General features: G+C 46.2%; 1 protein-coding gene across 1 annotated transcript in view; it reads left to right on the plus strand.

Moving 5' to 3' along the window:
• Positions 1–6,245: 6,245 nt before the first annotated feature.
• The window catches only part of LOC134038042 (transcription factor EC-like), a 12,605-nt gene continuing 2,855 nt past the window's right edge, over positions 6,246–15,995 (plus strand). Inside the window, exons 1-5 of the mRNA XM_062483637.1 lie at positions 6,246–6,454; positions 11,187–11,444; positions 11,981–12,082; positions 14,544–14,589; positions 15,768–15,824. Coding sequence (XP_062339621.1) covers positions 6,392–6,454; positions 11,187–11,444; positions 11,981–12,082; positions 14,544–14,589; positions 15,768–15,824 — 526 coding nt within the window. The 5' untranslated portion in view covers positions 6,246–6,391. The remainder of the gene's footprint in view (positions 6,455–11,186; positions 11,445–11,980; positions 12,083–14,543; positions 14,590–15,767; positions 15,825–15,995) is intronic.

The following is a 15,995-nucleotide window of genomic DNA, read 5'->3' on the forward strand; positions in this document are numbered from 1 at the left end:
CTGGGGGTGAGAGGATAGGATGGTGGCCAGATCAGAAGATAAAGGGGATTTTTTTAAGTGATTAGAAAGTTTTCTCCCATCTTTTTCTGTTTTGGTGAGAGAGTCTACACACATGACTGAACATAACCCCAACCCCTTCCCCAGTTAAACAGGAGGGTATTTAGACAGCTTCCCTGATCCACTTCTCAGACAGTAACCATATCTTATCTGATATCCTACGAATCAGCACAGATTTCTTCCGTAACTATCAGGGTGTTCAATCTTGGCTGAGGTTCAGGGTTTGGCCTTTGGGATGTCTCTAGGACTGGGCCTGGGCCTGGGGCTGAGACTAAGGCTGCGACTGGAGGCTCAAATTGATGGTTAGGGCTGGGCCTGGGGGTTGAAACTGGCTGGTTGGGCTGGGCCTGTGGCTCCTCTCAGAGCTGTATCTGAGCCGTGGGCTTGGTCTGAGGAGAGAAGTCTGGAGCCTGACTGTGACAGGCTGACCTGGAGAGATTACAGTGCTGTGGAACTCTAGACCGTGGGTGTGTGTGTGTGTGTGTAGTAGTAGGGGAAGGCTACTTTTTTCCAGACATGCCATAAGAGGGTGACACACTGCAGACTTTATACTACGGACTTTCTTCCAATATCAAATTAAACTCAGGCTGAGTTAATTAATCAATTTAGCTGGGTGGGGGTGGGGGTGGTGGAGGGATGGTGAGGGTCTGGTGGGGAAATAGCATTGATCCACTTTAAAGGAGAGTAGACGATTAATGCATTAATCTCCAAAGAAATTCTAGAATATTAAAATCGATTAGATTAAGTCCTAAAAAGATACAGCCATTGCTACAAAAGTGACTTCAGATGAAATTCACTGTGTTCCACTTTCTGTTTGACGCCACTGTGAAAAGACATTAGCCTCAAACCTGGGTATTTATAGAAACGTAGTACAATACAATTCAGCTGATTCAATGGGCTTAACATAGTGGCCGGTTTACTACAGTGCAACAAATGTGTGTGTTAACCATTTAAAGGCATTTAATGCATTTATTTACCACACAGTGTTTTTCCCAAAATGTATGTTTTGATATTCGGGAGTCAGATGGCTGAGCGGTTAGGGAATCGGGATGGTAATCTGAAGGTTGCCAGTTCGATTCCCGGCTGTGCAAAAAGACATTGTGTCCTTGGGCAAGGCACTTCACCCTACTTGCCTCGGGGGGAATGTCCCTGTACTTACTGACTCTGGATAAGAGCGTCTGCTAAATGACTAAATGTCAATGTAAATATTCAGTCAGATTTGTAGCTGAGGATTTGTGGTTTGGGCCTAACACCGGTACACTACACAGTGTATTGATTGTCCGTCTCCAAACGCTTGTCTTGGCTGCTGTACAGTTGGGGAGTCGTGTGCGTTAGTAGTAGCATAGCTATCCTCACATGAGGAAAGATAAATGTGTAAGTACCTACCTCTTGGGTGATCTTGTTAGAGAAAATAGAATATCAACTCTCAAACACACACACGCACACACACACACACACACACACACACACACACACACACACACACTAATGCAAATTACAGGCCCCTCCTTCATCCTCTGGGTCCAGTGTAGCTTCCCACCTAGACAGTTATTCCTCCTGTCCCCTGCACGCTCACCTCCTCTGAGCATTGCCTCTTTCCTTGTTCAAACGGCAGGGGCGCTCAGACACCCGGGAGATAAAACAAACGCGCCTTTGTCCCAACACAAATCGCGTATTGTTGGTTCGGCTAAGGTCAAAGTTGATCTAATTTTCTGCTTAGTTCACATTAAACAGCTATTGCATTATTTCATTTCCCACAATTGAGTTAGAGGAGGAGGAGTGGGGGGGGGGGGGGGGTGCACTTAATATATCTGCAGCAAAAGCTTTTGAACAGCGGTTTGCAGATTTAGCCCACAAATGCACTTAAAGTGCACTTTGAACATGTTCTTACTCTACAAACTCCACTTCGGAAGAACATCTGATCACCTCGTCCTCCACCTTGTGCCAGAAAACTCCGACAACAGTATCTGAAAGACATTCCATCGTAAACTGTTTCAGGGAAACAGATGACCTTGGTACTGTAGCGTGAGCCTGACGTGTCAACATGTGGACTTTGGCCATCCAGCTTCCAGAACGTGAAGTGTGCATCTAAGGTGGAAAGCCAGAATTCCATTGAATACCAAGGAAACCCTAACCTATCTCTTTAATGAATTTACTCACAATTCGATTTAGTTACTTTATCTTTGTATACAGAGAAAAAAGCTAGTTGTTGTCTAGTGAGGACAGGCTGAGTAGAGACCATGCACAACAAATGCAATTCTGGTCTTTTACAATCTCTTTTCTAGTGGAAAACTCAATCACATGAGGAGAAAATAGATCAGATAAAATAAAGCTCAATGAGCCCGAGATGAGACAACACAGCGTCCCACAAACAAAGAGTGTATTCAGTAGGATTTTGACATGCATTCTTCTCAGGCTCCTTTGTCACCGGACATGGACATATGAAACGACAGTTTTCACTCTTTCTCAGTATTGAGGAAAGAGGAATCAGCCCTGAAAAGGAGTCGGTTTAAATCAGTTTATTTTTTGTCTGGACTCCGTCTTCACAGTCCCAGCTCAGTGGTCATCCAAGGTCAAGGATGAGGGGGCCTTTTCCAGGCCCCTGCCAGCACACAACAGTTTACCCATAAACCTCTGCTCTGCGGCGCTGGGCTGCTAGGTGTGCAGGATGGTGGAGTCATGTGACAGGCTGTGTTGTTGGTCGAGGGGTTCTGCCTGTCTGCTTATCTGCCTGCCTGCCTGCCTGCCTGCCTGCCTGCCTGCCTGTCTGTCTGTCTATCTCTTTGCCTGTCTATCTACTTACTTGCCTATCTGTCTATCTGTCTGCATGCATGCCTCTCTGGGAGTGCCTAATCTCTTTGGTCCAGGTTATAATTTCTCCAGGACAGTCTCTCATTGACTGCTAGCCTCTGTGAAACCTTAACGTGGCATGCCTTCTCAATCTAATCTATCTCAGTATGACTTCACCTTCACACAGACCAGCCATGGGCCGGAGGAGCTGCGGGGATCAAGGGGGAAGGCAGGGGGAGGAAAGGGGGAGATAGATGTAGTCAGGGGTGGAGTTACGTTAGGGAGGGGTCAGAGGAGAATATAGGGTGGTTAGAAGCAATTAGAGATGAAAGGTTTGGGGTTGTGAGGGCATGGCAAGGAACGAGTCAGGGGGCGAGGGGGTGAGGGTGCGAGGGTGTGAGGGTGTGAGGGGGCAAGGGGGTGAGGGGGCGAGGATGCGAGGGGGCAAGGGGGAGAGGGGGCAAGGGGGTGAGGGGGTGAGGGTAAAGGGGGGGGTAGGGTGAAGGGTGGATTAAGTTAGGGATGCCATCTCTCAGGTGTCTCTGTGAACAGTCCTCTTCAGGGCTCTGATGCAGAGAACACGGCTAATTGATTTAGGGCGAAAATCTCATTAGTCTCTTTCACTCTAATTGCATCTCCTCTTCAAACTAAGCGAGAGGCCTGGCTGAGTCCTCTGCTCTGCGTCTCCCTCCCTCCCTCCGCCCGCAAGCTCGTCTCTGACACCGTTTATGTAACGCTACTGCTATATTAAGGGACTGAGAGAGAGAGGAGAGAGAGGAGAGAGAGGAGAGAGAGGAGAGAGAGGGAGAGAGAGAGGAGAGAGAGAGGGAGAGAGTGAGGAGAGAGAGAGAAGGAGGAGGTATGGGGGTGTGAGCTGTTGAATACAAAGACAGTGTTTGATAGGCACAAATGAATCAAGATGCAGCTCCACACGCGATACCACTTACCAACAGACACTAATTAACCATGACGTGTAATTTCACAGATTCAAAATAAAGTCAACAGTCAATGTGATATTTGTGAAGCATATCGCTATTTAGTCATACACAACATTATGTGACATATTTGCTGCGATTCCTGAGATTAAAATTTACATTTAGTCATTTAGCAGGCTCTCCAGAGCGACTTACAGTAAGTACAGGGACATTGTCCCCGAGCCAAGTAGGGTGAAGTGCCTTGCCCAAAGACACAACGTAATTTGGCACGGCCGGGAATCGAACCAACAACTTTCTGATTAATAGCCCGACTCCCTAACCACTCAGCCATCTGACCCCTGCCTCTGAGATGCAGATGAATGACATCCCGCAGTCACACTTAGACTGAGATAACCCAGATCGTTGTGGATCATAATGCGACCACTGAGCTGTCTGACAGCAGACCAGAAAGCCCACCAGATCCTCCCTCTCTTCAGAGAGATCCAGTCCAGGTGCTGGGTGACACAACTGCTGTCTACACAAAAACTGACAAATCACAAAGCACCCAACCTCAAATAGCACAGAACCAACTTTCACGGTTTTAACAGTTAGGCACACACACACACACACACAATTCTGTTAAAATGTCTATAATATTTAATTCATATGTGGCTCATTAAAGTGCAGTGGGTATTATGTATTCCTTTTCTAGCCGGATAAAACAGCTCTCAGATGTGGGAGCAGAACTTTGAAGTGTAGGCTCAGATGCAGGCCAGCTCTTACAGGAAGTCCTGATGTTTTAAACATGCTGTGTGTGGGACAAACAAAGATGAGCACCCCAAGAGGAGCGAAAAATAGCCAGCCAGGAATTTCGGGCAGTTGTGGATACACACAAGAATCAAACCCACATCTGTACGTACACACACACACACACGCACGCACGCACACACACACGCGCACGCACGCACACACACACACACACACACACACACACACACATACGCACGCACGCGCATGCACACACACACACACACAAATCCTACACTCAAACAGTGAATGGCTGAACAAACAATCTATTCCACAACTTTCCACAGCTAAGTGAAAGTTATTCAGGCACCCAAAAAAAGAAATAAATAAAAAGACCAGCAAGTCTCAGCGATGCCAGTTCTATCTGCTGATTTAGTGTGACGGTCAAATCTGTCATTCTGTCTTAGTTCCGTTCCAGACAGCCTATCTAATGATCTCAGTCTCCTCATTTCCTACAATAATGCAATAAAGAGCTCTGCAGACCAGGCAGGGACCAGAGTGTTGAGGATAAACTTCCTGTAATGTGACAACATTCTGTGTCACGTTGACACGTCTAGTCGTCAGTTTAACTGAACGTTTTGGGACGCATGGCAACAAAAAAAGACAGATGCTGCATTTGAAATTGAATCATTATAATGCGATTTGTTTTATTGCGTTCGCCGTCCTTAAATTTAGCTCTGATACTTTTACTTAAGCGTGTCCAAAGATAATAGGCCCTAACTCATTGTAAGTATCTATCCGAGTGGCATTAGACCAGGGTACCGAGAACTAGCCAGCACTGTGCCCCTGCATGGAGTTTGGACTGTTTATCATAAGTCAGCGTGTCTTATGAGACTGGTATCCTCTCCTGTATTTCCCTGTGTGCTTGCAGTGTCATCATACAATATCATTTACCGTCACTGATGTGCATTGAAAACTGTTTTTTACGAGACTCTTCCTCAAAACATTTCCATTTTCCTCTCAGGTTTACTGTCAGTTGGCTTGAGATTTAGCTGATTGTTGTGATTTCACTGTTCTAACGCTGGACGGGTCAGAGGTTGTAGAGGTCTGGCCCATTTCCAGTCTGCTGACCCGAGGCTTTCTGAGAGCAAGGTCCTGGTTAGCACGGAGAGCTCCGAGTTACCTGACTGGGTTTACTGGCACCAGAACACTGACCTGCTGATCCCTGAGTCTGCTACGCTTCAAAACAGATTTGTGTGTGATGTAGACACAGGGAGAGAGAGAGGGGGGACGGAGAGAGAGGGAAGAGAGAGAAGAGAGAGAGAGGATAGATTGTGTGTATGTGTAAGTGTGTGTGTATGTGTGTGTTTATATTTGCATGTGTTTATGTGTGTGCGTGTGTGTGTGTGTGTGTGTGCAGGAAAGTCGTTGCAGTGGAAGTGAGTGTCATTGAGATAACCTGGGGGAATGTGCTGAGCAGGGTGAGAGGGAGAGCAAGCAGGAAAGTGTGGCAAGCCGTAAAGACAGGAACACACAACTGCTCCCCCTGCCCCCAAACCCAACCCCCTGCCATCTGTGTTTCTGCCACTGTCAGGCCTTCCTCTGACCAACACACACACACACACACACACACACAGAATCACACACTTAAAGGAAACGGCCTAGCTCCAGAAAAGCTGATGTGTCATGTCTTCCTCCACTAACTGAGCCTACACCAAAGCCAGGGAAGTGCTTGTCTGTGCAACACCTCTCTCCTCTCCTGTCCTGTCCTTTCCTGTCCTTTCCTGTCCTCCGCACTCCTCTCTCCGCCCGTCTGTCTCTGGGAAACCTGGTTCATTCCTCGCTGGTGCCGGGCTTCTGTGGAGAGCGTCTCTGGCGGAGCCATGACTCGGTGCTGTGTGGTCAAGGTGGTGCAGCTGCAGCTCACAGAGATCCAGATCCTACCGGTAGGTCTGCTGCTGCTCTGACGAGGGCTTGACATGGGTGAGGGGGAAATGGAGGGTGGGAGAGAGAGAGAAATGGAGAGAGGGAGATACAAAGTGCGAGAAGGAGGGTAAGGGGACAGATTTTGGAGGTTTTGTGCAGTTCAAGAGTAACTAGAATGCATTTAGAAGTTGTTGATAGAGCATGAGTTTGTTGTTGGGTGCCAGGGCCAACATGTGCTAGTACATTTACGTGTGTGCGTGTGTGTGTGTGTGTGTGTGTGTGTGTGCGTGCGTGCGTGTGCCTTACATGCATGTGCCCTGCGTGTGTTCTGCTTTACAACAGGCATGTTAAAGTAGGGCAGCCCTCCCAGACGATGGAATGAAGATTTTGTGAATCCCAGTTATCATTGACACATCTCATCGCTCAGCCTCTCTATCTAGAGCATGTGGTTACACTCATTCACCGCTTAGCTGCCTCAGCAAATTTCAGTAACTATCAGCCCATCAGGAACAACCAGGCCTGAGAAAGTTTCATCTTTCACTTTTTTTTGCTGCAAACCAAATCCCGGGAATCGGGCTAGTAATCCGAAGGTTGCCAGTTCGATTCCCGGTCATGCAAACTGTCGCTGTGTCCTTGGGCAAGACACTTCACCCTACTTGCCTCGGGGGAATGTCCCTGTACTTACTGTAAGTCGCTCTGGATAAGAGCGTCTGCTAAAATGACTAAATGTAAATGTAAATCCCCCATCTCAGCGCGGTCGTTTCTTAACGACAACAACCCTGACTAACAACCTGCGCAGAAGTGAAATCACACAGGGTTTGTCCTGAATTGACTAAGGCGTTTTTGGAGTAATCTAAACCCGATGTTTCATAACTGTGATTTTTTTCTGAAGTGAAAGGAGAACTTGGGCAAGAGTGAAAGTAGTTACAGGAACAGCTGAGCCTGTGGAGGCCTGCCACCTGAGATGGACTCCTCCTCTCTCTTCTCCTCTCCTCTCTCCTCTCCTCTCATGCTGAATGAGTTCTCTGTGACTTGAGAGAAGGTTTTCTGACTTCATCTGCAGAGGTAAATGAGTTCCACCGGGGCCAAACTCTCTAAGACCTCTTTAATTTAGGAAATCAACAAGGAATGCTTTCGGTGAATATATTCTTTGATTTATATGTTTTTGAACTTCAAATCCTAATATCCATAGCCATTGATGGTTGACCTCTAAAGTCAACGGTAAGAAAACAGTAACATGTTTTTTGAAGGGGGTTGCCATGCAGAGCAACATCATAAGATTCGTGAATCTTCTCGTACATTTTTATTGTCTTCATGTCAGGTTTAACCAGATAAGAAGCTTCCTAATCACCATGATACATGTTGTGTACGGGCCCTGTCACAAAGTATGAAGCTGTGAAAAGACAACGTCCAGGTAACTCCAGAGATTACATTTACATTTTACATTTAGTCATTTAGCAGAGTAGCTCTTATCCAGAGCGACTTACAGTAAGTACAGGGACATTCCCTCGAGGCAAGTTGGGTGAAGTGCCTTGCCCAAGGACACAACGTCATTTAGAACGGCCGGGAATCAAACCAGCAACCTTCTGATTACTAGCCCGATTCCCTAACCGCTCAGCCACCTGACTCCCCAAGATCTTATTGGCTTGTTGCTTGATGGGTGTGTGTTTGTACATCAGTGTATGTACATGAGACTGTGTGTGTGTGTGTGTGTGTGTGTGTGTATGTGTGTGTGTGTGTGTGTGTGTGTGTGTGTGTGTAGGACATTCCACGGTCCAATCCCTCAAAGGAGTTAAACGAAGTTAGAGAAGCACAGCTGCTTCACTAATAGGGATCAAATCTGCCCACTTCCCTCCACGCAGAGATGGGGATTAGCAAAACAAACTACACAACAAATTTATGTTCTGATTCAATCACTGGCATAGAGGAGATCTGTACATTCATCTCAGTACTGGATCTGCTCCTACGGCAGGATCAGCTTCACACACTCAAGCACATTCAGCTTGAACTCAACTGCTTGATGGGAATATTTTCGAACATGAAAAAAAAATACAGGCAGACTACTGTATTTGCAAAACAGATTGTAGTATAATACTGTGTATATCTTTATGTGAGAGGCCTTTTGACTCTATCTGAACAGCTATAATCACCAAGGGGCTTCGACCTTTGGCTTGTCACAGACATTTGCTGTACAACACCAGAGTTTAGATGTCAGCGATACAGATCAGCTTTCTTTGCCCGCTGTTGCTTGTGAACCGCTGTGTGTTTCTCTCTCTCTCTCACACACACACACACACACACACACACACACACACACACACACACACACACGCACACACACACACACACACACAGACACCCCCACGGAAACACAGACACACACATACACACACAGACACACACATACACACACGGAAACACAGACACACCCACACAGAAACACAGACACACACACAGAAACACAGACACACACATATGCACACATACACACACAGACAGGCATACACACAAGCTTTCATTGTCAAGTATGCCTGACTGACTAAAGAACCATTACTCTTGGTAACCACATTAGCTCCTCTAACTCGTTTAGCAGCGTATCTCCGGCGTATACAGTACCGAGTGAGAGAAAGTAAAACCAGGACAATGTTCAGCATGTCGCACAACAGCCCGTAGTGTGGTATCCCGGCATTCCTATCGTCCTCAGTGGAAAAAATGTTGATTAAGTAACAGATGTGTTATTTGGCCCTGAGCGGGCCTGAGATGTCTGTCTGTCTGTCTGTCTACACGACAGGTCCAGCATTGTGGATGTTTTGAGCTATGTGGAGAAATCTTACGTGACAGAAACAGTGTCTGGGGACAAATGCGGTTCTGATGCTCCTGGCTCTTAGGAACCTTATTCCACACTTAATAACGTGTTTTCTGTGCTAATGCAGACTTCACATTTTCATTTGTGTTTCAGTGAGTCATTAAAGATGGAAGATTTTTTAACAAGGTGAATAGGAGAGGTTTTAATGGTCAGCCTGAAAGTCTTTTCAACACACGAGGATCTTTGTCTTCACTGTTGTAATGTTGCATGGAGCCTGATAACAGGAATTACTCCAGTGGTCAAGAGGCCAATCTTGGAAACCTCCTGATCTTATTGATCAGGCGAGGCCATTCATTAGAACGGGACATGGATCAGCAAGGTCGGGTGGTTCATGTGAAACTATGATAAATGATATGTGGTTGACATAAATGTATTTTATATTGTAACACCACAATTAGATTGCTACTGAAATAGCGATCACAAAGAGCAGTAAACTGGGAATATATATATAACAACAATAGCCCCCAAAAATAGTTGTAAATTCTTCATAAACTCATTGACCAAAGTAAAACAAGGATTGTCTTTGTGACCCGTGCAATCGCAGTTAACATTATCTGTCTGTAGGTTCCCTTCCAAATTTAGCTGAAGACTTTATATTTAACTCCAAACGCCATCCCAGAATAGCTCATGTGAATTGTTTGGTAATTGACATTATAGTCAATGAATGAGAACAGGGGTCTGTGGAAACAAAATGGCCGACGGGATGTGTAAAAAAAAAAAAGAAAAAAAAAAAAGCCTTTGGTGAACAAGAGCCTGTTGTTCTAGAACTCCAGAAGAGAAGAGGAACCCGATTGGCCATTGAAAGACAGAGGTGGGGGTGGGTCCCAATGAATTAGGGATATGGGGCCTAAACTGCTGTCCTGTTGTGATAGGACCTGGGGTGATTTGATGGGTCACTGTTTGAAGTGATTACCACGCTACGTAACATAAAAGGCTAGCCGTCCGCTGGGCCAGATGAGCTCGTCTAGGACCAGAGTATATAAAGAGTGTGCTGGGAGTTAGGGGAGGACACACTGAGCACACCACATCACCAGGATAGACATCACTACTTGGGATCCTTACTATTTAAGGTCGGTTTGCTGCATCAACACCACAACCAGATCCAGCACCCAACCCGGTCATAGGTCTACTCTCTCTGAGAATGCCACATCTAAATGACTGCAGCTACTACACCATGCGGGACACAGCCAGAGTTTCCAATGTAAGGACTTCTTTTCTTTAAACTAGACTTTCTCTACAGTCTTTGTTACACGTTTTTTTTTTCTTCACCTTGTGGAAAACGTATTCCACACTGAGGATGAATTATTGCAGTGTTTTTTGTTGATGTGTGTTTCTGTCGCTTGGTTAGTGTATGTGAGATATGTGCGGTTGAGAAACAGGAAGTCCTATCGGGACATGCCGACTAGGACTCCAACTGTCAGGCATGTTCAGCAGTTGGTTTTATCACGTGTGAGTGGAACTTGACATACCTAATCCATGATTTGTATAAGCAGAGGATTCATCCTGCTGCTGAGAATAACCAGATAAGATAACAACTATAAAAAGATAACATTCACAATCATTGCTTTCCGTCTGCACTTACTCAGTGGCTGTGCTCAGCATTACAAGACTTAAAAACAGTTGTGAACTCCTACGCTCTTTGATCAGCATTTATCAAGCTTTAAACCCTTTCAGAGAAGTCCCATTACCTTTGACGTGTAGTTTTGCTTTGTGTGTCTGCATTGTGATGGAGATTTCACTCCCATGAGTTGCTTAATTTGGACTGATTGATTGACTCACCTGAGATCAAGCGCGACGGAAACCCAGATCTCCAGCCCGACAGCTCCTGGGTCTATGTTCTGAATTCTTCCGACTGCCTAACTTAGCCCTGACTCTGTGCGGAACAGGTCCAGACTCACCTGGAGAACTCCAAGTTCCACTTGCACCAGAGCCAGAGCCAGCAGGTCAAGCAGTACCTGACGTTGGGTTCCAAGCTGGCTGGGGGCCAAGGCCAGGGCCACACCGCCCCAGGACACCCCCACGCCCCTGGGCAGCCCCTGGGAGCAGTGCCCGTCATGAGGAACGGACACATGCCCTCCGTCAGCGATGGGAGCCCCAACAGTCCTGTCACCCTGCTCACCCTGGCAGCCAGCCACGACAGTGAGGTGGGTGCAGCTATGTTCGCTGTCTTCCCTGCAGGGGGATCCGAGTGAGCTACTGTTTTGTCTAGTCCTGAAGCGAGGACATCTCATGTGATAGTCTACGAACGAGTCAAGACATACGAACGAGTCAAAATGTACGATGTTATGTAAGCGGATCACTTGGATCTGTATGAATCTGTACCCCAACTGTTAGCGTCGACACCCTTCCCACCCCCAACACCTTTCTCTCTTCTCAGATTTACTGATAACTTCAGACATTCCTGTTGACCCTTATGCGAAGCCTTCCTCTGAGGCTTGGTGCTGGTGTGATAGCAGAGGTTCTCCTCACCTCCATCGTGGTGGTGGTGCGGACAATGTCTGTCATCCAATCAGAATCCTCTCTCAGACGTCTGTCATCCAATCAGTATCTCTCTTAGACAGCCCCCTGTCCCTCCCTCCGTCTATTGGCTTGTAATAAAACATCTAGGATGGATGACAAAAAGAGATGTTTCAAAATGACTCCAGTCCGAGGGCAAACTTTGATAATGTTTTTTCCTTAGTTTCCAATGGATGAAGTTATTGATGACCTTATAAGTCTTGAGTCCGGGTTCAATGATGGGGGCTTGGATTGTATGGAATCTAACATCATGATGCAAAACAATGTAAGTATGTCACCCTAATACACTTCCAACTGACAAAAGTAGTCAATGAAAACATCTAGAAAGTTTACCGTACCGTGATGAGTGTGTGATCTCTTGATGTTTGCTGAAATGAGAGTCTAGTCTCTCATCTTGTTGACTCCTAAGGGACTGACAAGTGGAGAGAAGATTTGAAGTCTTTGAAGTTGCTTAATTACTTACACGTTTTTTTATTTTCTCTCAAAGAAAAAAAAAGGGAACTTCTGAGGTTCAGACTTGACTTGCTTGGGAAAGAAATCAGAGTCTTTGTCTGGGGGTCAGATTAAGTCCAGAGATGAGTCAAAGTTCATTTCTCCAGGGTTGGGGCTTATCCACATTTCTTACATTTCTCAACCTTTCTAACAATACAGATTAGGCAGTCCAGTGATGTCATTAAACATTGTGGCTGGCCAACTATCGACGACAGTGTGAGAATAGAGTGCTAATTAGTGTTTACACTAATCCTCTGTTTTCCTCTGCTTACTGCTGAAAGCCAGAGAAAGGGGGAAAGACAGAGAGAGAGAGAGAGAGAGAGAGAGTGAGAGAGTGAGGGAGGGAGGGAGGGAGGGAGGAAGAGGGAGAGAAAGAGGGAGAGGGAGAGAATGAATAAAATGTAAAATGTGGCTGAGGCCAAAAGCGATCGATAGATAGATAGTCTATCCACCATGCAAGAAAACAACTTATTCAGTAGCAAAAGCGACATCTCCGAACACAAGAACGTAAAGAAGGCGACTGGAAACAAATACCTCCTGTGTGATTTACGGCCTGGCTGGAATTCTGTAACTGTGAGCTGGACACATAACGAATTGATTGTGACAAGCTTATTACCGCACCTGAGCTAGCCAGAGAGGCATGCATGAAACTAAGAGAGAGTCTGGTCAAACAGCACCATTGTGAAGTGTGAGAGAGAAAGACAGGGAGAGGGAGGGAGGGAGACAGGAGGGAGTCAGGAGAGAGAAAGACAGGCAGAGGGAGGGAGACAGGAGGGAGTCAGGAGAGACAGAAAGACAGGCAGAGGGAGGGAGACAGGAGGGAGTCAGGAGAGACAGAAAGACAGGCAGACACAAGGTTGTGGAGGGGAGGGGAGAGATGGGGTGATCGACAGTGAAGATGAGAGAACTACAGGAGAGAGGGAGAGAGATTTAGAGAGAGAGATTTAGAGAGGAGTCAGTGAGGCATTGGATTGGGCTAATATCCCCGTCCCTGTGGGCATGTTCAGAGATGATACCATGCTTAAATGGATCAATTCATTCTAATTAGTCATACAGTAGGATGCACGCTGTCGTTTTGCCGTGTCAACATATCCCAGAACACAGATGGGAACAGATCGGAGTGATTAGGAGCGCCATAGCAGTCAGGGGACTGTCGCAATCTTTCATTTTGATAAGCACATTTTTATTTTTTTCCTCCCAGTCCCTCCTCGTTGAGATAATGAGAGAGAGCTGCACACTGAGCACACAGAGCATCTGCAAATATTGTAATAGATGCAGTTTGGATTTAGGCCTGTGGCACACACACACACACACACGCACACTTATTTTCTTATCCATTTCTACACTCTAGGAGCAGGATTTCACACAGACACACTAGTTAAGATCGGCTTCCCCTCCGCTCTGAAACAGCGAGGTGTTTTTTGTAGTGCTTTCCCAGAACCGTGCGTGTGTCTAATCTGGTCTGTATGTGTCATTCAGCCTTATCTCCACATTCCTCCACAGTCACAGAAAGCACAGTTATCTCTGGATGTATGCATGTTTTCCCAGAAATGACAAGCTGGGCAGGAAAACAGTTTGTCTCTGTGTTTCTGGAGGGGGTCAGCTCCGAGACAGCGGGGTGCTATTTTGAACACAGATGGTCCCTGTGTTTGGGGGTCTTTCGTATGCAAAGGTCCTGATAATGATGATGGTGGTGCAGAGGGGCTCAGGGTCAGGCCGTAGCCCTGGAGCGCTTGTAAAATGTCAATTCTAATTTATGTTTCGTGGATTCCGAAAGGACTGTCCTGTTAAATCTGACAAAACCATGCCCTGGGGCTGGATTGGTTGCCTGTGGTTGGTTGCCCCCCCTCCCCCCCCTTTACTTCCTCTATTCCCCAGGAGCCTCCAATAGCACCTCCTGATGTTTCACATCACCTGATCAGGACTCCTTTACACAATAACAATTACCCATTTCCCCCACATGGATTAGTGAAGACTGTTTTTGACAAAGCTTTATGGCAAGGTAGCACACACCAGGGATGCCCTCTCACAGGAGTTTGAACAATGTGTGACCCTGGTTTGAGTGTGAGCAAGCTGTACTGTGTTTTTTTTTACATTTAGCCTCTCTCCTCTCCTCCTCCCTCCTCTCCTCCCCTCCCCTCTTCTCCTCTCCTCCTCCCTCCTCTCATCCCCTCCCCTCTTCTCCTCTCCTCCTCCCTCCTCTCATCCCCTCCTCTCCTCTCCTCTCCTCACAGGTATCCCTCAGTGGCAGCATGCTGGACCTCTATGGGGGTGAACCAGGTATGAATGCCCCATATGGCGGAATGACACCCACCTCATGCTCCACAAAGCTCACAGTTAAACAGGAGGTCACAGGTATGACCACACACAGCATAGCGCTGATGACTTCAAAACAAATAAAAACATGATCACATTACCAATTTATAGTTTGAATATACTGTAGTAGGTCATAGAAAACCAGCCACATAATCTACATTTACTCCAACCCTCCCACGATAGTATGTCTAGTAGGACACAGTACATAGTTCACAACTGACTGGGATGCCGGTCTTGATTTGGTTCTTCTTTCCAGAAAATTCTTGATTCATCCGTCTCAGTCATACCTGTCAGTAATGCTTTCATTGGCTGCTAATGTGTGAAGATTTAATCTTTAGCCCTGTTGGTATACATTTATAGTTAATGTACTGTCTATTGATTAGTCAAGGCCAGCTCGCATGGCCTGTAAGTGCCTGTCAGTTTCCCAATCTAGTATATCAAATCTAATTAAGAGCAATGCTATAGAAAAGCAGACAAATATTCACTTTAAAGTATGTAAATCGATTTTCTCGCTTAAAAATGCTTTGTTGAGGACTGTATCACCAGTGTGGCCAACTGTCGACGGCTCTGTTCCTTACTCTCAACAGCCTGTGCTCTTTTATGGGGAAGAACAATCACAAAAGCCTCTGTGAGACATTTCTTATGAATGTCACGCATCAAGTAAAGCTAACTACTTTAGGAAATAGAAAGGATGCCTCAAGAACTCTTCACTCCAACGATAAAATACGAAAATGAACCATCTTTTTCATATGAATGTGCAGTGGGACAATAGGGCAGTTACACAGAGTTTAACTGACATTATTAAATCAACAGAGACAAATTGAGAAATCCAATCTCTGGTCCCAATTATGTAATTTGAAGAATGTGAACGTGAATATGGAAGCCCGGGCGTTCGGCAACCCTGCGGGAGCATCAGCAAATTGTTAAGCTGACTTAATTGCGTGCTGACTGGCTTCTGACGACACACAGCCTTTCACAACGTATCACAGAGGGGCTGGGCCCTGGCAGGCTCCGCAAGGTCGAGGACAGAGACACACTCTGACTGACCCCTGAGAGAAAACCACCCATTCAGTGTGTGTGTGTGTGTGTTTCAAGTTGATGTGTGGGTTTCTTATCGCTGTGTTTCTGTGTTTGCGTGGCAGAACACGACACCAGGGTGATGGCTAAAGAGAGGCAGAAGAAAGACAACCACAATTTGAGTGAGTTTCTGTCCTCCACCTTCTCCCTCCATCTGTCTGTTTATCAGACACATGTGACTGAAACTAACATTTCCTTTCTCTCATTTTACATTTTATTCATTCTCTCCCTCTCCCTCTCCCTCTCCGTCTCTTCTCTCCCTCTCCCTCCCTCTCTCTCTCTCTCTCTCTCTC

This window comes from Osmerus eperlanus, chromosome 17, assembly GCF_963692335.1.
Source record: "Osmerus eperlanus chromosome 17, fOsmEpe2.1, whole genome shotgun sequence".
Taxonomy (NCBI): Eukaryota; Metazoa; Chordata; class Actinopteri; order Osmeriformes; family Osmeridae; genus Osmerus; species Osmerus eperlanus.